The following is a 25,900-nucleotide window of genomic DNA, read 5'->3' as shown; positions in this document are numbered from 1 at the left end:
GCTGTGCTGCGCACGTAGCGAACGATAAATGGGACACGGCGTTGGCGAATGGCCCACTTCGTACCGTGATTTCTCAGCCGACAGTCATTGTAGAACGTGTTGTCGTGTGCCACAGGACACGTGTATAGCTAAGAATGCCAGGCCGCGGTCAACGGAGGCATTTCCACCAGACAGACGACTTTACGAGGGGTATGGTGATCGGGCTGAGAAGGGCAGGTTGGTCGCTTCGTCAAATCGCAGCCGATACCCATAGGGATGTGTCCACGGTGCAGCGCCTGTGGCGAAGATGGTTGGCGCAGGGACATATGACACGTGCGAGGGGTCCAGGCGCAGCCCGAGTGACGTCAGCACGCGAGGATCGGCGCATCCGCCGCCAAGCGGTGGCAGCCCCGCACGCCACGTCAACCGCCATTCTTCAGCATGTGCAAGACACCCTGGCTGTTCCAATATCGACCAGAACAAATTCCCGTCGATTGGTTGAAGGAGGCCTGCACTCCCGGTGTCCGCTCAGAAGACTACCATTGACTCCACAGCATAGACGTGCACGCCTGGCATGGTGCCGGGCTAGAGCGACTTGGATGAGGAATGGCGGAACGTCGTGTTCTCCGATGAGTCACGCTTCTGTTCTGTCAGTGATAGTCACCGCAGACGAGTGTGGCGTCGGCGTGGAGAAAGGTCAAATACGGCAGTAACTGTGGAGCGCCCTACCGCTAGACAACGCGGCATCATGGTTTGGGGCGCTATTGCGTATGATTCCACGTCACCTCTAGTGCGTATTCAAGGCACGTTAAATGCCCACCGCTACGTGCAGCATGTGCTGCGGCCGGTGGCACTCCCGTACCTTCAGGGGCTGCCCAATGCTCTGTTTCAGCAGGATAATGCCCGCCCACACACTGCTCGCATCTCCCAACAGGCTCTACGAGGTGTACAGATGTTTCCGTGGCCAGCGTACTCTCCGGATCTCTCACCAATCGAACACGTGTGGGATCTCATTGGACGCCGTTTGCAAACTCTGCCCCAGCCTCGTACGGACGACCAACTGTGGCAAATGGTTGACAGAGAATGGAGAACCATCCCTCAGGACACCATCCGCACTCTTATTGACTCTGTACCTCGACGTGTTTCTGCGTGCATCGCCGCTCGCGGTGGTCCTACATCCTACTGAGTCGATGCCGTGCGCATTGTGTAACCTGCATATCGGTTTGAAATAAACATCAATTATTCGTCCGTGCCGTCTCTGTTTTTTCCCCAACTTCAATCCCTTTCGAACCACTCCTTCTTGGTGTTGCATTTGCTCTGTCAGTCAGTGTACTAAAGCGTTCCACACAGGAGCGGCGTACGTGACACACACAACGCAAGTGCAGACATCCTCAAGACATGCGGGCTGGCTCCCCATGCGCTGCCGATTGATTAGCTTCTTAAGTATTGACCTTCCGTTTCGTATTCATACCTACTTTTATATATTTAATTATGTACCTATGTCTAAACAATATTGCAATCCATCATGCAATTCAAAACTTAGCCGAATGGCCATAAATTCCCCTTCCATCTCCTTCATTTCTCACTTCCTTTACCAACTCCCTCATCCCGCACATCTCCCCAACCCGACCGCATCTCTTGGCGAGAGAGAGGGCGTCACCTTCTAGGTGGCCCGCCCCACTCATTCAGGGTGGGGAATGAAAGCATTTGATGATGATGATGATGATGATGATGATGATGATGATGATGATGATGATTCGTGTTCAGACATTGCTGCCTGTACGTTAGAGCGCGGTCTAGTGTGACACCTAGATAAACTGGTGTTGGGCAATGTTTCAGTCGTTCCCCTCGCCATATGATGTTCAGATTCCCAAATACTTCATAAAATGTGCTGCTATACTCTGTATAGTGTCCAATATAAATTGTTCCTCTTACTCCCATTTCTGATACGTGGTCGGGGATAAAGTAAGATGAAATACGTTTTCACGGCTGGATGCCCTTCCTGGCGCTAACGTCGGACGGAAAGCTAGTGAAGATAATTCTGTAAATATCCTTATTCTTATTCTTATTCTTTATCAGTTTACCCTCCAGGGTCGGTTTTTCCCTCGGATTCAGCGAGGAATCCCACCTCTACCGCCTCAAGGGCTGAAGCTTCAGACTCTGGGTTGGGAGATACAACTGGGGAGGATGACCAGTACCTCACCCAGGCGGCCTCACCTGCTATGCTGAACAGGGGCCTTGCGGGGGGCGGGGGGAGATTGGAAGCGATATACAAGGAAGAGTGAAGGAAGCGGCCGTGGCCTTAAGTTAGGTACCATCCCCCCATTTGCCTGGAGGAGAAGTGGGAAACCATGGAAAACCACTTCCAGGATGGCTGAGGTGGGAATCGAACCCACCTCTACTCATTTGACCTCCCGAGGCTGAGTGGACCCCGTTCCATCCCTCGTACCACTTTTGAAATTTCGTGGCAGAGCCGGAAATCAAACCCGAACCTCCGGGGGTGGCAGCCAGTCACGCTAACCACTACAGCACAGAGGCGGACCTGTAAATATCCATGCGATAAATAAACGACGGCGAATGAAATTGGGTTAGAAGGTGGATGGAATTAGCTGTGGCAAATCAAAAGGGAATTATCCCGGTATTTTCCTGGAAGTGAAATTTGGAAGCGATAAACGAAATGGTGTATGGCTTTTAGTACCAGAGGTGTCCGAGGACATGTTCGGCTCGCCAGGTGCAGATCTTTTGATTTGACTGCCTTAAGCGACGTGCGCGTCGTGATGAGGATAACATGATGAAGACGACGCATACACCCAGCCATCTTACCAGCGGAATTAACACCATCCTGCCGGAAATCAAACCCGAGAGTGGTGGTGGTCATTACTGTTTTAAGAAGTACAACTAGGCAACCATCCTCTACATAACACTAATCAGAGAGAAGAAATGAAAGGGATCCGACACTTCGAAAATGAAAGGCAAGGGTCACGAAGGGCGTCAAAATGAAAGACTCCCTAGCCCTCGCAAACCTAATAGCGTCGGGGTCGGAAAAGACCAAAAGTTGACCAAGGAAGGTCGGTGAGGATAGATGAAAGTGATCCTGGCACAAGTAAGTGGAAGCAATGCCAGGACTCAGCTGAAGGCCCCGTGGTTGTCAACCCACGCTCCGATGTTCAGATCCCCAGGGGCCCCTTTTACTCGCGTCTTACGACAGGCAGGGGATACCGTGGGTGTTATTTTACCACCCCACCCACAGTGGGATCGAACCCGAGACCTTCGTGACAAAAGGCCAGCACGCAAACCATTTAGCCATGGAGCCGGACTGGAAACGATAGAAAACCATGCTTAGGATAGTCGACTGTGGAGTTAGAAGTAACTTGTCTCCCGAATGTAGAGCTTGGCTCCATAGCCGTTGCACATTAACACGCGCGTCGATTCAGCTTGGTAGTGGAAAGTCTAATATTTCCCATTTATGCAGCATGGGTTGCTTCTTCTGTAGCCACATCTAATTCTGTTCAGCAGACCCCAAGTTCTCCGAGGCATCTGAAATCCTGGTATACACTAACTTAGGATCATCAGTATTGTAGTGATCTAGTTCATTTCTCCATTTTTCCTTCCACGCATCTTCAATCTTGAAGGTCTGCGTTTGACAGGCAATCCATAATGGTCTCCTGGATTTCAAACGTGTGGTTGGTGGATTGAGTAGGATTTCTCGGATCGTTAGCGGTAGAGGGGCCTTCACGTTGTATTTTTCGCATTCACGAATTACTGCTTGTTTTCGTCTCAACTGCGGAGAGGGGACAGCGGTAGACAAAGTAACGATGTAATAAGACGCGCTCAACCATAAAAAAAAAACTCTATCAATAAAATGTTCATCTCCATCTGCTGCAGAGTGGATCGTGGACGCATATTGGACAGCCTTTAGTGTGCCTTTACTGTCACCGAGAACTTAACACTGACGTCTTAGTTTGAAGTGTTGTGTTCTGTCAAATGGCCAAAGGCTGAAGAAATGTAAATGACTCGACGGCAGGTGTATAAAAGAAAGGTATTGCCCCTATTGAGCCCAGTCGAGAAGGAGAATGAAAAAAATGAAATGTCGTATGGCTTTTAGTGCCGGGATATCCCAGGACGGGTTCGGCTCGCCAGGTGCAGGTCTTTCTATTCGACGCCTTTAGGCGACCTGCGCGTCGTGATGAGAATGAAATGATGATGAAGACAACACATACACCCAGCCCCCGGGCCATTGGAATCAACCAATTAAGGTTAAAATCCCCGACCCGGCCGGGAATCGAACCCGGGACCCTCTGAACCGAAGGCCAGTACGCTGACCGTTCAGCCAACGAGTCGGACAAGGAGAATGAAGATGCTATGGAAGTAGAAAGTTTTGTTCATATCTGTGTGGCACTTTCACTTGACAGAAAGCTCCAGTAACGAAAAGGCATTAAGTAAGCCGTCATTTCTTTCGCCCCTCAAGAGGTAATGTTTCACGCTTTGTACATAGCAACAGTGCCTGGGGAATATAAAACAAGAATTACATCAAAGATAGTTTTGTTCAGCTTTCCTTCCTTCTACAGCGAGTTCTTTAGTTTATGATGAATAAGTTAATCTAGAAAGTGTTTACATTCCGTAGTTTACTTATACCAGAGGTTTCCAAAGTGTGCGCTGGGGGCGAGATGCGGCTTTCTCACTGTGGTGGCGTGAAATAGTACATTTTATTTTCTCTTGACCCAGAATGCGTCTAGTTCTGGAGCCGTACTTGGGCCGGCGAGCGTTACAAGAACATCAACATTTACAGATCAAAATAATTTCTAGACAACGCGTGTAACGACAGAGTTCAGTCAGCATTAGTGAACTTGACCTATTTCGATTGCTATTACAGTAGATACGCATTGACTACTAATGATTTAACTACCTGTAAGCAAACTGGGATAATAATGTCTGCCAGTCAGTACAATTGATTTCAACAAGTAGTCAATGGTAATTACTAAAGCCCGTATTTTTACACCGTAACAGGTTAGATTGCAAACTAATTTGGTTAGTAGAAAGTGTCGGCCACCCGCTCTTTCGTAATGTAGCAAGGGTAACATAAATTATAGGGGTTCTGATGGACCGTACCCCTACGTTCATGCACTCCACAGTAAGTCAAAAGTACTTATCTGAAAACCGGGGATAGAGAGTGCGTTACCCTCTCGAATTCCCCTTTAATTAATCTTGAGGTGACTACGATCTTGTAACTATTTTTCACTTGTGAATTGTAAACTAAGTTGTCCATCTAGTCACCTCAGTAGTTTGGGACTAGCCTCTACATCATCGGGCCACAAAACCCAATAGGATTTTAATATTTGATTTCTAGGAGCGCAAGTTTCATCCTCCATACATTTTGATTTTTGGGCCAGTAATTTTAACCTATACTTTACCACAAAGGCCCGGTAGAATGGGTACTCAATACCCCTGTAATATTTCTTTCATGTAAACTTCAAAAACTACCAATATGGTTTTGTAAATTGTAGGTTGTGCCTAGAGAGGCCTGAAAGTGTAATTTTTATTGAGCAAAGATGCTCTAACCACCAATGTAAAACTTAAAGGTTGCCTTGAGTAGGCTGTAAGGGTTTGGGAGCCTAGTCTCCTGGGTAGAATTGTAGAGCATTAAGACTCTTCTCTTGTAATGTAATAGATATTTGTTTAATATTGAGTAGTGCCTTTGGAAGGCCGTAACTTGTAACTTGTAACTTGTGCTCTTCAAAATTGTGATTTAGAATTTCCTCTGAAACAAATTGGGAGATTCGTCTCCTTGCCTATCTACTAAACGCAACGTTAGTGATGTTGGGACCTTTGTAAATTATGAGCTTGAAGCTCCAATTGTAACTTACCAATTCTTGGGTTTTCTGTTTGTCGATTTTGTACCAAACTAGCTCTGTACCTGAAATCTTATTCTTTCACCAAGTGAATAGTTTTGTTAAAATTTAAAATCTGAAAAGAAATTTAACTTTTATTTTAAAGTTTTAAATTAATCTTTGACTATCGTAGATAGACCCATTCCAACCCGCGCCTTCTTTCACCTCTGCGTTCCACAGACTACCCCAGAATAATAATAATAATAATAATAATAATAATAATAATAATAATAATAATAATAATAATAATAATAATAATAATAATAATAATCCACAGCTTATATCCCTGCATGCACTGAGACATAAGAGTTGTGGCTGGAGATCCAAGGGCGCATGCCCTTCCTGATACGAGGGAATTTTCAACAGAAAAAATCCCACCCAGCAACACCAGGAATCAAACCACGGCCACCGGGATGACAGGCAAGCAGTTACGCCGCTACACCATCCTGTTCCCCGATAACCTCGTAACTGCTTCGGAGTAAAGTTTAGAGAAGAAGCCCAAAACTGAACGGTCAGCAATAGCTGGAGAACTGTTCCTAGCATTTCTTTTTGTTGATTTACGTCGCACGGACACAGATAGATCTTATGGTGAAGATGGGATAGGAAAGGCCAGGAGTTGGAAGCGGCTGTGGCCTTAATTAAGCAACAATCCCAGCATTTTCCTGGTGTGAAAATGGGGAAACCACGGAAAACCATCTTCAGGGCTGCCGGCAGTGGGATGCAAACCCACTATCTCCCGTATGCAAGCTCACAGCCGCGCGCCCTTAACCGCACGGCCAACTCTCCCCGACCTAGCATTTTCATTGTTTAACGTAGCCCAATGTCTCGACCATTGAAGTCTTCTGTTCCCTTCGTAGGCGACGCGGCAAGCCTTAACAAGACAGTTGGAGAAACGTAGCTTTCTCGTGATTGGAATTACGAGGTTTCCATTGCCTAGCAACGATGCAACAATTACTATTCTACCATAAGCCTATACACTGCTACTGTACTGAAAAACATTGAAGTGAATGGAATGGATTTCCAACCAAAATTTAAAAAAGAGTAATACAGTATGAGTAAGCATTTCTACATACATAGTCAATGGGAGGTGCAAACTGACACATGTTTAAAAATGAATAGTTCGGGAAGGGGACTTTGTGTAGTGGTAGACAAAAACACTAAATAAAAACAATATTTTATTGAAAATGAGCAGGCTCAACTATTTTCTGAACTGCTCACTAATAATAATAATAATAATAATAATAATAATAATAATAATAATGATAATAATAATAATAATGATAAAACATGAAATGGCGTATGGCTTTAAGTGCCGGGAAATCCCAGGACGGGTTCGGCTCGCCAGGTGCAGGTCTTTTGATTTGACTCCCGTAGGTGACCTGCGCGTCGTGATGAGGATGAAATGATGATGAAGACAAGACATACACCCAGCCCCTGTGCCAGAGAAATTAACCAATGATGTTTAAAATTCCCGACCCTGCCGGGAAGCAAACCCGGGACCCCTGTGACCAAAGACCAGAACGCTAACCATTTAGCCACGGATCCGGACATAATAATAATAATAATAATAATAATAATAATAATAATAATAATAATTAAAGGCTTTACGTCCCACTAATTACGTGTACGGTTTTCGGAGATGCCGTGGTGCCGGAATTTAGTCCCGTAGGAGTTCTTTAACGTGCTAATAAATCTACCGACACGAAAATTTCGTATTTGAGCAGCTCCAAAAACCACCGGACTGAGCCAGGATCGAACCTGCCAATTTGGGGTCGGAAGGCCAGCGCCTCAACCGTCCGAGGCACTCAGCCCGGCTCGCTGAAAATAGTTGGAAGCTACGATGAATTTGCGTACCCCTTGAGACGACCCAGCATTCCCTTAGTGGTACGTGTACCACACTTTGAATACCACTACTCTAGACTAATCACACAGAGGTCACTTTGAACACTTCATATGATAAGTGAACAGTGTGTTCCAGCTGGCGTACAGACAGTGTTGGGAGAGTCGGATTACACTAACACTACTAAATATCGAATAATTCTGTAATTATGCATTTACCGATCCATGACGTCCTTGTTCTTCTCTTAGTGTGTGAGAAATCTATTCCTGAAGTTGCCGGGCTGAGTGGCTCAGACGGTTAAGGCGCTGGCCTTCTAACCCCAACTTGGCAGGTTCGATCCTGGCTCAGTCCGGTGGTATTTGAAGGTGCTCAAATACGACAGCCCCGTGTCGTAGATTTACTGGCACGTAAAAGAACTCCTGCGGGACTAAATTCCGGCACCTCGGCGTCTCCGAAGACCTTAACAAAGTAGTTAGTGGGACGTAAAACAAATAACATTATTATTATTCCTGAAGTTGTGCCGTTGAGTTTCCATACAACCTGTACGTGCAGATGCGTTAAGTGACGCTCGCTTTATGTCATAGTTTCAAGGTCGTGGCCATTCCTTGTCCGCCTTATTGAAAAACGAATGCCCTTAATGGCTATCATAAAGATTCACTTTATACGTGCGTTATCGACAGAGCAGAGAAGTAATTTCATTTTTATATAGCCCATTACTTGAAAATCGTTAACGGCGTCATTTTTTAGACGAAGGTAACATGCTCCAGTCGTTCTGATACAGACAATTACTTTCGATAAATGTCTCGTTAAATGTTACATTTCGTACCGAATCAGACACGTGGTCTGACAGTTCAAGAATAAGAAATGCAAGTGATAAAGCACACATTTTTGTTGTTGTTGTTGTTAAAGTTGAAGCAATTTTATTTTCAGGTTTTTTCTTATATAACCTTGAAAGTTATCCTGTTTGTCGAAACTGATTCGAGATAAATAAATATTAGAAAATACCTGTGAAAGACACCATTTAATCAATAACAGAATATATCTGAAGAATGAACAGCTGAGACGAACTGTAGCACAATAGACAGGTTGTATCATTGAGATAAGTTCAAAATATTTCCACATTATTATTATTATTATTATTATTATTATTATTATTATTATTATTATTATTATTATTATTATTATTATTATTATTATTATTATTATTATTGAAATGAAAACCTACAACCTGTTATCGAGTCTTAGACCGGGTCAGGAATGTAATGAATGAAACATATATAGGCTAGTATTACAATGGGGTCGCCACTCCCAAGGTGATTATTAATGACTGATAGATGCAATGAAATGATAATGGAGAGTGTTGCTGGAATGAAAGATGACAGGGAAAACCGGAGTGCCCGGAGAAAAACCTGTCCTGCCTCCGCTTTGTCCAGCACAAATTTCACATGGAGTGACCGGGATTTGAACCACGGTATCCAGCGGTGAGAGGCCGACGCGCTGCCGTCTGAGCCACGGAGGCTCATTATTATTATTATTATTATTATTATTATTATTATTATTATTATTATTATTATTATTATTATTATTAAGTGAACACGGAATTTCAACATAAATTGTTGACACTTATTCGTAGTCTAATATTTGTATTTGTAGTTTCATATTAATTCATTCCTAAAAACGAGCACAATAATAAAGTTTGACTTGATAGGATCTGATGAACTTTCAAGAAAGAAACACTTCGTTCTGTTATGAATAAAAAAATTCTTTTTCATCTCTTAACCAGTGATGGAAAGAGTACTAAATAAAAGGGATTGTGCTGAATAATTGTTTCCAGAGAAATATCTTACCAAATTACAGTCACTAAATACATTTTTTAAACAACCGATCGCAGCTATGAGCTTGTATTCGGGAGATAGTGGGTTCAAACCCCATTGCCGGCAACCTTGAAGATCGTCTCCCGTGGTTTCCCATTTCCATACCAGTCAAATTCTGGGGCTGCATCTTAAGGCCACGGTGTGACGTAAAGAAAATTGTGAAAATATGTTTATATCTTGGAGTTATTCAAGATTTTGATGGTTCGTTCGTAAACTGTTTACCGCCTCAAGGGCAGTGTCCTAGAGATTCAGACTTTGGGTCGGGGATACAACTGAGGACCAGTACCTCGCCCAGGCGGCCTCACCTGCTATGCCGAACAGGGGCCTTGTTCAGGGATGGGAAGATTGGATGGGGCAGGCAAGGAAGAGGGAAGGAAGCGGCCGTAGCCTTAAGTTAGGTACCATTCCGGCATTTGCCTGGAGGAGAAGTGGAAAACCACTTTCAGAATGGCTGAGCTGGGAATCGAACGCACCTCTACTCAGTTGACCTCCCGAGGCTGAGTGGACCACGTTCCAGCCCTCGTACCACTTTTCAAATTTCATGGCAGAGCCGGGAATCGAACCCGGACCTCCGGGGGTGGCAGCTAATCACGCTAACCACTACACCACAGAGGCGGACGATTTTGATGGTGGTGGTGGTGGTGGTGGTGGTGGTGGTGGTGGTAATTGTTCTTTAGGAGCAAGTACAACTGGGAGACCAACCACTCTTAACTCTGTTTCTTTTTTACGTCGCATCGACATAGATAGGCCTTACGACGACGATGGCACAGGAAAAGGCTAGGAGTGGGAAGAAAGTGGTTATGGATTTAATTAATGTACAGCCTCAGCAGTTACCTTGTGTGAAGATGGGAAACCGCGTAAAACCATCTTCAGGGCTGCAGACTGTGGGATTCCATTGCCAGCTCACCGCCACAAGGCCCTAACGGCACAGCCCCTTGCTTGGTCTCTCTTAACTCTAACCAGAGGAGAAACAGAAGTGGTCCAACCCTTCGAAGTAGGAAGGTTTCTGCAAAAGAATGGAAAGTACCACGAAAGGCATAAAATGAAAGACTCCGTAGCCCTCGCAAACCAAATACTGCCGGGGTTGGAAGAGAACAAGGAAGGTGATAGAGGAAAGATGCCAGACTCAGCTAGAGGACCACCACCCCGAGATGAGAGCTCGTACGAGTTTCCTATTCAGGCACCACTTAGGAGATAGTGAGATCAAACCTCACTGCCGGCTGCCTTGAAGATGGTTCTCAGTGGTTTCCAATTTTCACGACAGGCAAGTGCCGGGGATGTACCTTAAGGCTACGGTCGTTTCCTTCCCGCTCCTCTGCCCCATCGTCGACATAAAAATGTGTGTGGGTGCGTCAGTAAAGCAACCTGTAAAAAAAAAAACTCTTACGAGAGGAGTCGTGTGTATGTTGAGACTTCCAGCCTCAGGGGCTGGTTGGAACCTCAACAAATCCACAACCATCTGTCATGAACAGCCAAAGTATCACTGTAAAAACGTACTAGGGAAAAGAGTGAGGTAGTTTCCCGTTGAATTCAGCTATAGGAGTTAACTTGGGTATATTCTACCGTCCCCACCAACAGGAGAAAGTTATTCGAAATATCGAAATATGGGTTTATTATAACTTCTTAATACAACCTGAGTTCTCAAGAGAGTATTTGATCGCGTAACGGTGAGCTTGCATTCGGGAGACGGTGGGTTCGAATCCCACCCTCATCAGCCCTGAAAATGGTTTTCCGTGGTTTCCCATTTTCGACGAAAACATTAAATATATTAGTGCGGTGTTAAAACCAATAGCAAAAAAAGGAGCTACATTATTTCTGATGGAGGTATTCATTATTAAGCTCTAGGTTTCATCGTTAAATAGACCTCGAGACGAGACTTGAAGACTAGGAGGAGAAAAGGAAACATTTGAACCTATATATTATACTTTAAATTCATCTAAACGAAGTTTCTAGGTTATTTAGATAGGCAACGAGGTATAGGACTTCAGAAGATGTGTCAGAACAAAACCCCATGCAGAGTTAAATCGCTAATTTGCTGACGATCTCATGTTTTGCATAATATCATTTCTACTTACATCGCTAGGACTGAAAGTTATTTTTCAACCGTTTCATAAGACGATTGTGTGTTTCGTCGGCAACCGTTCCGTAAATACAACTGTTTTGCCCAGCGCTATGCAAATAAATTGGAAAGAAGACCACGTGGAGGAGGATAAAAAGGAGAAGAAGAAGATACGATTGACTCGGTCTCCTTCCACTGTACTCTGTCTCCAGCTGCAAACCATCAACTCGTGGTCACTTGGACCGCTATCAAACGTTACTCTTTACTATCACCGCTCACTGGTACCAACGGCTGCAAAATAAACATGAGTAATGGCCCCGCGATGTAGGGGGCAACGCGTCCGCCTGTCCCCAGGCGGTCCCGGGTTCGATTCCCGGCCGGGTCAAGAGTTCTTAATTGTAATGATATATATCTCTGGTCTGGGGACTGGGTGTTTGTGACGTCCTTAATCTTCTTTTCCTCACACACAACATTCCACACTACCGCCATTCCAGTTACACGCAGGTTCAAACAATGTGGTGCCAGACCGGGCGAGTTGGTCGTGCGCGTAGAAGTGCACGGTTGTGAGCTTGCATCCGGGAGATAGTGGGTTCGAATCCCACTGTCGGCAGCCCTGAAGATGGTTTTCCGTGGTTTCCCATTTTCACACCAGACAAATGCCGGGGCTGTACTTTAATTAAGGCCACGACCGCTTCCTTCCAATTCCTATGCCTTTCCTATCCCATCGTCGCCATAAGACCTATCTGTGTCGGTGTGGCGTAAAGCAAAAGCAAAAAAAAACTATGGATTCCACAATATTTTCGATTATTTTTATATGCCGCCACCTCCCCACCTCTACCCATGGGAGTGATTAACCCCCACAGTGCTTTATTCCAGACAGTGATACATGTAGCAGAATCTCTCCGTCTAGCCTACGTTTACCCACATGCCTACTGCGAACCGAAGGCCTGTGTTCTACTGCAGAATCCTTGATCTGGCGTTGCCATGGTTACGGCTAGTCATTTCTTCATCCGATTCCTAGAGCGGGGCAGTGTGATGGCAATATCTCCATAACGGTTGGTTTTATGCTCTTAAAACATGATTTTCGGGGACCATAGGGCCATACCAAGTTTTGTTCTTCGTGTCGTGAGGCTTAAAACGAACTTCGTCTCGTCAATGTGCGACAAATTTGATGTCTCGTCTATATTGATCTATAATGACTTTTATAGGCAAATTTTTTTTATCCCTTGGCTTACATTATTTCAATTTTCGTAGGGATCTCTAATCGTTTTGAAAATAAAATACAGCCTATGTTACTGGTAATTTAGCTTTCTATAGGAGAAAGAATTTTAAAAATCGGTTCAGTAGTCTTGGAGTTTATTCATTACAAACAAACATACAAAAATCTCTTTATAATATTAGTATAGATAAGTAAGTCCACCAGACCCTCAAAATCCTGCGGCCGTTACAGCAGTGACAGCCTATCACTAATTTTTAGCAAGCATTTTAAGATAAACCGAGCTCGATAGCTGCAGTCGCTTAAATACGACCAGTATCCAGTATTCGGGAGATAGTGGGTTCGAACCCCACTGTCGGCAATCGTGAATATGGCTTTCCGTGGTTTCCCATTTTCACACCAGGAAAATGCTGGGGCTGTACTTTAATTAAAGCTACGGCCGCTTTCTTCCCGCCCCTAGCCCCTTCCTGTACCATCGTTGCTGTAAGACCTATCTGAGTCTAGTAAAAAAAATCAGAAATTTTTGATGGTCATAATAAGCTTTCAGTTGAGAGTGTACTCTTTGGCTAAATTTCTACCCCTTTGTACACCAAGGCAGCTTAATAGTGCGGTGATAGACTGAGAGAAAGGATTCCACACGGTCTCTGGAGAAACGCTGTTCTGATTAAGCAAAGTAGTCTAATAATAACCACACTGGGCTGGCTGGCACGTCTCTCCAAGTGAGGGAGGTGTCTAGTGCCCCGAGTTTGAAACTTCTCAGTATTTCTTCTCTCACTGACATTTTATATAAGGTAATGTACGTTACTTTCGTCCCAGAAGGGCTTCGCTCACACAGCAAAATGCGAAATGGAATTATGGAATCGAATCTACTCGCTAATTGGTAGAAGGTGGAAAGACTTCGACCTATCAGTGTTCCAGCTATGCTGAGCGGCTCAGACGGTTAAGGCGCTGGCTTTCTGAACCCAAGTTGGCTGGTTCGATCCTAGCTCAGACCGGTGGTACTTGAAGGTGCTGAGATACGTCAGCTCCGGTAAGGTAGAAGTACAGGCATGTAACAGAACTCCCGCAGGACAAAATTCCGGCACACCGGCGTCTCCAAAAATCGTAAAAGTAGTACTGGGACGCAAGATAAATAGTATTATTATTAATAATATTATTATTAATAATATTATTATTAAATGAAATTAAATGATATTGGAGATTGTTGCTGGCAGGAAAGATGACAGGGGAAAACCGGAGTACCTGGAGAAAAATCTGTCCCTCCTCCGCGTTGTCCAGCACAAATCTCAGATGGAGTGACCGGGATTAGAACCAAGGAACCCAGCGGTGAGAGGCCGGCGAGCTGCCTCGTGAGCCACGAAGGCTCTTGAAATGGAAAGATAAAAATATATATTTTCCTTGCTGGAAGTTTTGTTCCCTGAATAGGTTACAACCAGGTCATGAAGAAACAAATCAAATACCAATATATTAGATTTGTGTATCTGTACTCATTTTTAATATCATTAAGCTCACTTGAGTTTGTAGTTATTCTATAAATAATGTGGTCTTGCCTTTTCGTTCTCTCGGACTCGGGGACTTAAAAACATTTTCAGTTGATTGTTTTGTGTTTTTTTTATTGCCGCCTGCCCTGATTTAGATGGGACACATCCAAACGTCAAATAATTTCACAAAATACGCAAAAGAAATTCTTAGTGAGTGTCAGCGATATTTGTACATCTGTTTACACTGTGTTTTGCAAACATATCTGTGATTTGGTGGTCTCATTGATGAAATTATGCTCAGATAACGTGTTTCGTTTTGATTCGATTAACTTATAATCTTTACTGTCTTGTAATATGCAATGGCCTGGGTAATACGTTTGTGATTTATCACATTCTTTGGATTGATCCCCAGTTATCATAGGTTACATTGGCAGCAAGGAATTTGCTGCCATTAATGTTGTACATACGCAATTTAGCTTTGCTCACGAGGGAAGTATTTAGCCGTGCGGTTAAGGTCACATAGTTGTTAACTTGCATTCGGGAGATAGTGGTCCCGAATACCACCAACGGCAACCCTAAAGACGGTTTCCCATTTTCACACTAGGCAAATGCTGGGGACATATCTTAAGGCCACAGCCGCTACCTTCCATTTCTCATCCTTGCGTTTCGGAAAGCCTTCGACGTGTTAGTACGACGTTAAATCATTAGGGAAAAAAGTATTTGTATTCCAATGCTCCGAATTGCATGAAAATTGGTAGGAAAGTGTAAATACCTTTTTTTCCTTCATCTTCTCCTTTTTCTTCTTTTTCTGCTTCTTCTTTTTCTTCAAGTGCTATATTCGGTCCTCCACACGTTGGTGATCCGTAAGTTTCGGATGTTGCTAAGGAAAATTCATATTTCATTCCTGAGGTAATTTTACCCAAAACCTAATAACAAGCTGTAAATTATGGGTCTCTGACCTCGTTTAACACTAGAACGCCCGATCGAGTCATTTTGACTCCTGAATCATTTTCATAGTTTGCTGTACCCCTTAATTTTCCGAATTCAAAAAATCTGTTTGGTGACTTTTCATCATTTAAGGGGAGGATAATATACAACACCTTGTATATTTCCTTTAATTAAAAATTACGCTTGTAATATTCGAATTTACCTTAGACACCCAATGGAGTCATTTTGACTTCTAGAGATACATGCAATGAAATCATACTCTTTCTCATGTTATTTTGACTTACATCAGTAGGCAATCAGGGTGTAGAAAGTAACACTATAATGGCTTTGTTCATTATTGTTTTGGATCACGTTACACTGTTGGGTTTTAAAACCATGAAACACAAACTCTACTCAACAAAAGTCTACAACAATGATGATATTGCCCGTACTGTGTATCAAGGTAAGCGGAGGATGAATGTGGTGCATCTGAGCACACTCTACCCAGACGTAGACATCTCTGACAATGAGAGGAAAACACACTCGACAATGACATGTTATAAGGAGACAAAGTATGGTGTCGACGTAGTGGACCAGATGGCCCGCAAATACTCGACCAGAACAGACACGAGATGGTGGCCAGTGCACTCTTTTCAGAATATGTTGATAAATGCAATAAATGCTTGGATCCCTATAAGAAACAATATTCGATAAAATAGCAAGATCACAATGTCTGCAAAAATTAGCTGAGAAGTTGGCAAATGCTAACATGAACAGGAGAACAGCTATCCATATCAAGTGAACAAACCGATGGTTGGTCAATGACAAAGTACAGTACTGTCAAATGAAGGAAAGTTGTAAGAAAAATAAGACAGTAGGAAAATGTACCACACGAAATAAAGCAGTCTGTGGATCTTGCACTGCCATCTGTACTAGAAAGTGCAAGAACTGCAATGGCCTCTCGTTGTGTGTTGTTCATAGGCATTATATTTCTTTCATAGTTAGTTACATTGAAAAGTACATCATGTATGTATCAATGTTTACAACTAGAGTTCTATACCAACTTATTGATATAATTCATATTTTTAACACTTAGATAAACGGGTTCCTCATCATTTGATTTCTTTCACCTAACTTTTTCAAAACCATAGTTCGAATTACCATTGACAATTGATAAACTTCGCCAAAACTGCAAAAAAAAAAATTACATGACTTATAATTCCACTTATTGTGCCCACAATTGTTTTAGAGACCGTACCCAAAGAATGTTCAAGCTATGAAAACATTGTGAAAAATCATATTCATACACGTAAACTGGGTTAAAATCAAGTACGGAGTCAAAATGACTTCCATTGGACGTCATAGAAAGGTTGTAAACCCCTGGCGTGCTAGTGTTAAAGTAATTTTATGTCGCATATAAATGCATATTTCGGCCAATTTTATAGTTTTGGTCATATTTTGCTGATATTTGGGATGTAAGGTCATATTTTGGTTATATGTTGATAATGTTTGTTTAAATTGAGGCGGCGTTTTTAACAAGGAACATGTTGTCTACGACGATTTTCACACAAAGGATTTCAAAATTCTGTAGTACTTTAGATGTATTTTTCTTTCTTTTTCAGAAATAGATATGTAACAGGTTTAAAAGGCATGATTCCGACAAAGAAATGGTTCACGAACGTACGCAGACAGATACTAAGAAACATGCTAATACTTCAATTTTTGCTATTTTTTAGGTAAGCAGACTGAGAACTGCGCCTAAGGGCTAAGATAATGAATGTATAAAGTTTTAATTTACCTACAGTAACTCTGTCAGTTTGCATGATTAAATGTGTCTGCTGTATTACGGCTTATCACCTTTTGACACCTTTAATGTTAGTAATACTCTAATACTTGCTTCCTATCCATAAAGGGGCCCATAGACGTGCAATATTATTGCGCAAAATGGATTGTACAATATATTGTTAGCTGCCCACAGACGTACAATATTATTGCACCAACAATCGGGTTTGTGCAATAAATAGAATCGTGTGGAGATAATATTGTTGGTTGTGCAATCTATTATGCAAAGCGGTCATAGACGTACAATATGCGTGGCAATACATAGTCAGTCCACGCCGGTATTTTGTTTGGTGAACACTCTTTTCTGCATCACGAAGCTGCTTCACTTCCTTCCGGAAGTTGGTACGCTGAGAACTGATTTTTTAAATAACTTCGTGCTTGTCGGCGTTCGGGTATTTTTCGCGATATTTCTCAATACGCTCCTCGTACTGTTCACCATTTTTAACGCGATTACTGCAATCTTTGCTCTTAACGTCTCATAGAGCCGGAAGGCTATGGTAAATTCGATAAACAGAGCTCGATAGCTGCAGTCACTTAATTGCGGCCAGTATCCAGTAATGGAGAGATAGTGGGTTCGAGCCCCACTGTCGGCAGCCCTGAAGATGGTTTTCCGTGGTTTCCCATTTTCACGCCAGGCAAATGCCGGAGCTGTACCTTAACTAAGGCCACGGGCGTTTCCTTCCACTTCCTAGGCCTTTCCTATCCCATCGTCGCCGTAAGACATATCTGTGTCGGTGCGACGTAAAGCAAATAGCAAAAAAAAAACTTCGATAAACTCCAAAATAAACTTTTTCTCCTCCTGTTTGCCTGCCATCACGATACGTTCTTCTCCACTTGTTGATACCTACTGGCGGGAGGACGGGATCATTGCACAATACTGCCAACACACGACACAGTATTTTGCGATTTGCGCAATATATTTCAAACCTTTCTGATTTCGTACAATATATTGCACAACCCTTCAATATTAAATACACACTATCAATTATATTGCACAAACCCCGATATTGCACGTCTATGGGCCCCTTTAAATGTTTGTCATATTTATCTTTTTATAGGTCATATTTATCTAGTTTTTAGGGCATATTAGCTTGCATATTTTGTACTTCTTTAGGTCATATACTTCCGAATCCTGGTGATCTCGCTGGAGATACCCCTTTCTTTGGCTAAATGAAGAGTTCGGCGTTGTTGGTGCCAGTGTACTCTTTTATGTTTTAGAGCCATCGTATAGGTGTTCTGCCATCTCTCCGCTCGCCTTCTACCTTGTCTTGTAATATCAGCTGCAGGATCCTGTAATTTCCAATCCGCAGAACACGGCCTAGAGAAACTGATTTCCTGCTCTGGTTATGTTTTCCAACTCTGCTATCTCTCTCTCCTTAACACTTCATTATTTATCACGAAATCTGTCGAGGGTATTCTGAGCGTTCTCCTATGTAACCACATTTCAAAAGCCTCTAATCTGTTCATGGAGGAAGCTTTGACAGTCCAGGTCTCGAACTCATTAAACCAGTGTCAACCAGATATAATATTTCGACAGCTTTTGCCTGAGTTTGAAGTTTATATCACCATCACAAAATAATTTCATATTTTGGAAAAATTATCTAGGAATCTCAATACGGCATCTGATCTCTTTTTTCACGGTCCCTACTGCCTGTTATGGTGCCCCCAAAGTACGTGAACTGACTTACTCGTTCTATGTATTGATTATTTTAATGAAATGGAGACACCTTCATGGTTGCTTCTGCTAAATACCATGAAGTTAGTTTTTGCGGTGTATATTAATCCATTGAGATGAATTCTACTGAGCAGTTCTTGAAGATCTTCAATGGTGTCACATAACATTATGGTGTCACCTGCATATCTAATATTCTTTATAACGACTCCATCTACTTTCATCCCTAGCTCAGTATCATGCGAGGCTTTTTTGAACATGTGATCGGCAGAGAGGTTGAATAGGAGCGATGAATGTGTGCAACCTTGGCGTACTCCTCTTTTGATACATATCTTTGAAGTTCTTGTCATGTTAAATGTGCTCAGTGTTACGCTGCATTGTCCGTAGAACACATTTAAATATTAACCGAAGATTTACTGAGAAACGTCTCGTCTATATCAACACTTGAGTTACACCAAGCGAGTACTCGCCATCACACTCGCATTGATAATATAATTAATTTATTCAGGGTGCCTTTTGACCATCATCAACGTTTGGACCAAACGAACGTCATAGCCTAACATTATTAAACGTAACTACTTTAAGTTATCCTCCGGAAACTCAATATATACCACATCAGTACTATTCAAAAAACACATGAACTCCAAAGACGCGGTTGCAGAGTAAACTTCGTATGGATCCCTGGCCACATCGGGATACCATATACTGAATACGTAGATGCTTTAGCGAAGGATGCATGCGTTAGTCGACAGGTCATGAATACCTCCAGCAAATTCAAGGATTATACAGCAATTATGTACAAAATAGCCTATAATCAGTGGACAAAGAAGTGAGAAGAAACAAAGAGCTATAAAGGTAAATATTACTTAATGATCCAACAAACTACCCACGATGTCTTTGGTTCACACAATGGAATACTGAACGACGATTCATCTTGACAATCACTCGAATGCGATTCAGTCACGGAAGTTTTAGAAGTCACTTCATCAATGTGGTGAACAAGAGGAGGGGTGGCCATGGCTCTACCGTGGCTCTAGGCCTCTGCATTCGAGAGGTGGGACAGGGCTGTACCTCACAACTGGCTCTCAACCGTCAGCTGTCCCGATAATGGTTTTCCGTGGTTTTTCACACTCCTGCACTAAGGCGAATACCGGGACAGTTCCTACGGCCGCCAACCCCTCACCTTTTCCGTGCATCTCCTTCACCGTAACAAATCTCCAGGGCTGAGAGACGGCGTTACCGTCTAAGAGGCCCGCCTCGCCCTTCAGGGGAGGAATAAAAACTTTATTGTTGTAGTAGTTGTAGTATTTGTTGTTGCGGACACACCATACTGTACATGGCCATTCAATTCAGGACCTAAATCACCTGCTTTCTTTAATTTACTCATTACCACAAACAACAAAAGTGTTGATTAAATCTCTTGACCATGTCAAACAACAGTTACCATGCAACATAATTACACCAGTGGCGTCTAAAGAAAATAAAGTGTATTATATTATTAATATTATAATTAATAAATACTTAAAGGAAACTTGAATATATGAATGTTTGTATGGATCCATGTATAATATACTGTGAAGATTGTGCACTATGTAAAATTTGTTATAGGCCCTATATTCCAATCTGCAAATGAATTGTATTGAATTGTAAAGTACAAAAAAGCACTTTGTAATATCCAGATGGCTGTTTGGTATGTCAATAATCTAAAGCCAAATAAACTTTTAAAAAGTACTTGAAGTGACTCGTTTAATCAAATCCATAATTTTACGCGGAAAAGAACCCTACAGCCACTTTTAGCGGCCATATTTGAGCCTTTCTACCAATTTTCATATAAAGTTCGGAATGTTCGAGAACACATTCTTCCCTCGTTGGTCCTCAGTGAATGGATGCTATGAGTTTCTTGCTTGTTGTTGTTGTTGTTATTTTACGTGATGTTTGATTTGAATTTGAATTTCATGAAGAAGTTGTGGCATTTTTTGTTTCAGAGTAAGAAGTAGTTTGTTATTAAGCTCGGTGATTGAGATGTACGTATCGTATGAACAGTCACTAAAAATAAAATAAACGCATGATATTGTCCAAGTTCCTCGCAGATGCAATTTTTCTCAGAAACGATTGAACCTATAAATACATACAATGTTTGCTGTGTGTATTTACGGGTTTTTTTTTATTTACAAGGAGGGTGAATTATATTTTGATAACAAATAAAATTAAATCAGATAAAATATTAAATGCGAGGAACATACAATAGTACGCGGTTTTTCTTTTTTTCTTTTTTAGCGACTATATTTTTTATGCCTTTGCTGGCAAGATGTAGTGTTTACAGTGCGCTATGTCTTCTGGTATGGGCTAGAATAAAGTTGTTACTTTCATTGACCTGTCTCAGTCTCTTCCTTGGCTTTGACAATATGAAAGTGGCTGAGGTATGAGTGATGCTAGTAATGCCATTCCTTATGCAGCCAGTCCCTGCTATGAATGGTGTGAAAATGTCGCTCATAGGGTCGGTTAGTGCAGGCATTTCAGTGGGCTTGGCAGACTGATGTGCAATAGCAACTTCTGGCTCGGTGAGGAAAGCAACGGGAAACTACCTCACTCCTCATTTCCCTAGTACGCCTCTTCAGTGACACCTAGGCCATCTATGACAGCTAATGGTGAACCTGTTGAGGATCCAACCAGCCTTCGGGCTGAATACCCAACATACATACATACATACATGTAGCATTTAGGGGAGGGGAAGACTTTCATATTCGGTGTGTCACTCCTTCATTTTACCTGCCAAAAGTTGGTAATCGTGTGTGTGTTTGTGACAGTTACAGTGGGTGTCATTTAGATTCAGGATCTAACACATATCTCTGTTTTGTCCACAGACGGGCATCTTCACGGTGGCTGTACTGCCGTTCAGAGTACTAGCCATCATGCTGCTGCTCATCATGGCCTGGATCTTAGCATGTGTGGGACTCATGGGTCTCACGGAGCAAGAGCTGCGCGCTCGGCCGATGACAGGTTGGCGACGGTAAGTACATTTACAAATGTGTCCATTAAGCAGTTTTTATACAAGGTGTAATTGAATTGAGTTACACCATTAGAACTGGCGATAAAAGACTGTATTCCAAACAAACATCTTCAAAAACTTAACTCCTATCTTAGAGTATACGAGAAAATAAATCCCAAAACTTCGGTCAATGTTTTTGAGAATTCAGCAGGCACTAGATGCTCCCCTGTGCCAAAAACAACGTAGTTTACTCAGCTGTGGTTTCTCCAGATCGCCCTCCACTCTAAGGCAGTGTTCTAGGTCAATATGTGACGAGGTCAGTGCATTGCTTGGATTACGCAGGAACTTCCCTCACAGACCTTGTCTCGCCCCAACTCCCTCTGGTTACAACAGACTTAGTTTGCCACTGCTGTCTGAAGAGTTACTGAAAAACAAAAATCATTCCTAATATTTAATTTTAAATTTAAATATAGCTGGCAATTTCCTCGCATAGGTTCCTTAGAACATTTTCTTCTACCACCTGTTAGACGGGCGTACCTTATTTCAGCTGTACCCTGTATATCTAAAGTTCTTTGTACGTACTGAAGTGAAATTTGTCAGTCATGTGATATAAGATGTAATCAATTAGAATTTTACTTTTGTGAAGATTGTACATAAATCCCAGAAACAAGACCTACCATTCATTACCGGTAGTGCTTTTTAAAATAGTAAATGACTCCAAATCACAAACTGTAGTTTCTTAGTTTATACTTTATACTTTATACTCGTATTAAGATCATTAAAGCTCTTCCGTGAAAAGAAGATGGGAAAAGAATTCATGTCTTAAAATATATCTCACTTGTTGAAAGTATGAGTTAGTTATTACAGAATATTTTTAATATTTCGGTGGGGGCGCGATTAGCGTAGTGGCGTAGCTGCTTGATTTCTACCTAGACGACCGAGATTCGATTTCGCTTCGATCCTTGGTTAGTATTTTCACGTAAAAAGCACATGGTGTCAGAAATGGCCTTAAACCCCCGGGCAAAACCAAAATTGTGACCCCAGAAATACCTAGGATAAGCTGAAGAAAGATTCTGTTCAGTTTCATAGGCTGCGTAGAGGCCTTCGGTTCAGAGAGTCTCGGGCCGGCTCCTGGCCAAGTCAGGGGAGTTTAACCACACCTGATTCATTCCTCCAGCTCGGAGGCTTGGTGCATATCTTCATTTGGAAAAAAGGCGAAGAAAAAAAGAAATTGATATTTTTAAAGGTTTCGACCTCAAAATATGATCACATTGCGAAGAAGAATTTTCTTTACACAAATCTGCTTCAGTAACGATGGCATCAACCTGCCAAACCCTATTTCATTAAGAACTAATTCTTCATAATTGACAGATAAATAATTACTCTAAATGACTCATAATTTGTCTATATCTGGGTAGAGTAGGCAGGCAGAATAGAGAATACCGCTCTGGTAGAATTGGTTTGAAATGGTCTTCGTAGTGTGTGGGTAGTTTCAAGATGTCGGAAAATATCCTCACCGTATTTCAAGGCCATAGTAAGACCATGAATACTATACTAGACTCTTAATAATGGCGTGTAACGGGACTAAAACGACACCACGCTACGTTGTAGTCAATCAGTAAACCTTTTCACTACCAATCAGAAAAAAATGGTCACAAGCAACAAGTAGTAACAGAAAGAAAATTATAGCTTGCCCTAATTGCCACAGAAGTACAAAATACAGCTGTACTGAAAATTGCAAATACGTGGTTAACTCCTTAAAAATGCCCTTACCTTCTCATTGTCAGCGTTATTGATCTACTTACACATGCGAGTCGAAGCACTTTTGTAAAGTGCACGTATCCCCCTCCGCGATTCTTGAAACTTATTATTTTCATCACTAATATGGGTTTCTCATGTACGTGAGACCAAACAAACAGCATACTTTCAGCTAAGTTGTGAAGTGATGGAAGCTGTTCTCCAGAGAAAAGTTCGTAACACGGTCGATATTGACCCATGTTTATTTACTTATGTCATTAGTTCATCAAGGGCACAACATTCCTTGCACTTGCACAATGGCATAAAATCTTCCCCTTCTATTTGGCGGTATAATAATTTATAATTTCGTGTGGCTATTTCTAGCCGAGTGCAGCCCTTGTAAGGCAGACCCTCCGATGAGGGTGGGCGGCATCTGCCATGTTTAGATAACTGCGTGTTATTGTGGTGGAGGATAGTGTTATGTGTGGTGTGTGATTGCAGGGATGTTGGGGACAGCACAAACACCCAGCCCCCGGGCCCTTGGAATTAACCAATGACGGTTAAACTCCCCGACCCGGCCGGGAATCGAACCCGGGACCCTCTGAACCGAAGGCCAGTACGCTGACCATTCAGCCAACGAGTCGGACTATTTGACGGTGCCCTGTGTTTTCACCGCAAAGGAATTAACACAGTCAGAGAAATTTCTTTCAGGGCCCAATTTTTTTGATCTAAAAATACTACAATATGGCCCATAAAATTACCTCAAAATTTTCAAATTTTCTAAAAACTAATGTTTATTAAAAGCTAAATTATATACACATCTAGGTGTGCATAATATTCATTATTTATATTTTTTTGTATTTTTTACGTTACAATATTTCAGTTCTTTGTTTTGGAAACTCTGTTTTCCGTAGAAACAAAATGTGCGAAGATATGTAGGTATCAAGATCCTCCTTTTATGACAGGCCTTCTTGATGCTCTCCCATATACATACGAATAACTTGTAAAACTGTGTTATAGTGACGAAGTCTAAAATATAGTTTAGTTCAACCCACGTCGTTACTGATCAACCAAGAGCGCCTTTACCATCTTGGATAGGCTTTTCCTTCACGTACTTAATACATAAACATTTCCTTTCCGAGGTGTTCCATCGCTATTGACGTCGACTGTATGGAAACGGGCCCACATTCCTGATTAATACTCGCTTGCTCGAGCTGCAAGTACAATGGAGGAGAAAACCGTTAAAGACAATGCCCCCGCTAATATAGATCGTTATTACAACGCGGGTTCAATATATTTATTGTGAATGGAAGAGAAATTTACAAAAACATGATAGCCTACTGTGTAGCTCAGCTGTTTTAACTGCTATTGGCTTTACGTCGCACGGACACAGACAGGTCTTATGGCAACGATGGGACAGGAAATGGCTAGGACTGGAAAGGAAGCGGCCGTGGCCTTAATTAAGGTACAGCCCCAACATTTGCCTGGTGTGAAAATGGGAAACCACGGAAAACCATCTTCAGGGCTGCCGACAGTGGGGTTCGAACCCAGGATATCCCGGATGCGAGCTCACATCTGCACGCCTCTAACCGCACGGCCAACTCGCCCGGTCATTTAAATTTAAAAAATTATAACATTACCATATATCAGGGTACATGGTTTTACATATAAGAATATACAACGCAGTATCATAAAACTATACATAGAAATGTACTTTTTATATATGACTTATCGATATGTATATAATCTGAACACACGCAGAATATAGAAAATAATATGACTAGTTAACCGATGGGTAGACAAAATCGTATTACCTAGCTCCATATTTATGTTAACGTAATTTAAGTTAACACAATATACTGTACCATTTCACTCGTGGTACTAATAGAAATAATAGCGAAAACCTGCTACTCTTTAGTGGCGAAAACAAGCAACTGCCATGGTCCTCGTGTTGTGTATAGTGCTCCTTTAGTGATGGCTACGGTTTGATCCCCGTAATGAGGAATTAAATATTAGTATCACTATACGACAGGCCTATCGTTTGAGAAAGTACTACTTGTTGCTTGGTGAAAACAAGCAGTTTTCCTGGTCCCGGTGTACTTGTATTCAGGACTCAATTATCGACCAGCCGCTGTTCGATTTCCGGGATATGCGACTAAATCTGTGCCCCGGTTCGGTTAGTACTGGTAGATATCCGCTGTATTTTAAACATTATATTTGCTACTATCGGTTTTGCTAATGCATTATTATAACTGTTATCAATACCTTCTTCTTTTTCTACCGCTCTTCCCACAACTGTAGGCTTGTGGATGGGAACTGCGTCACACATGTGGATTTGGTCCTGTTTAACGGCCGGATGGTATTCCTGACGCAAATCTTATATGGTGGGATGTAAT

General features: G+C 42.2%; 1 protein-coding gene across 2 annotated transcripts in view; it reads left to right on the top strand.

The window, feature by feature from the left end:
- LPCAT (lysophosphatidylcholine acyltransferase) overlaps nucleotides 1-25,900 on the top strand; it is a 475,917-nt gene that overhangs the window by 301,223 nt on the left and 148,794 nt on the right. For both annotated transcript variants that reach the window (XM_067148134.2, XM_067148133.2), the window contains exon 2: nucleotides 21,643-21,788. In XM_067148134.2, coding sequence (XP_067004235.2) covers nucleotides 21,643-21,788 — 146 coding nt within the window. The remainder of the gene's footprint in view (nucleotides 1-21,642; nucleotides 21,789-25,900) is intronic.

Source organism: Anabrus simplex, chromosome 5, assembly GCF_040414725.1.
Source record: "Anabrus simplex isolate iqAnaSimp1 chromosome 5, ASM4041472v1, whole genome shotgun sequence".
Taxonomy (NCBI): domain Eukaryota; kingdom Metazoa; phylum Arthropoda; class Insecta; order Orthoptera; family Tettigoniidae; genus Anabrus; species Anabrus simplex.
This window is presented reverse-complemented; position numbering and strand designations above follow the sequence as displayed.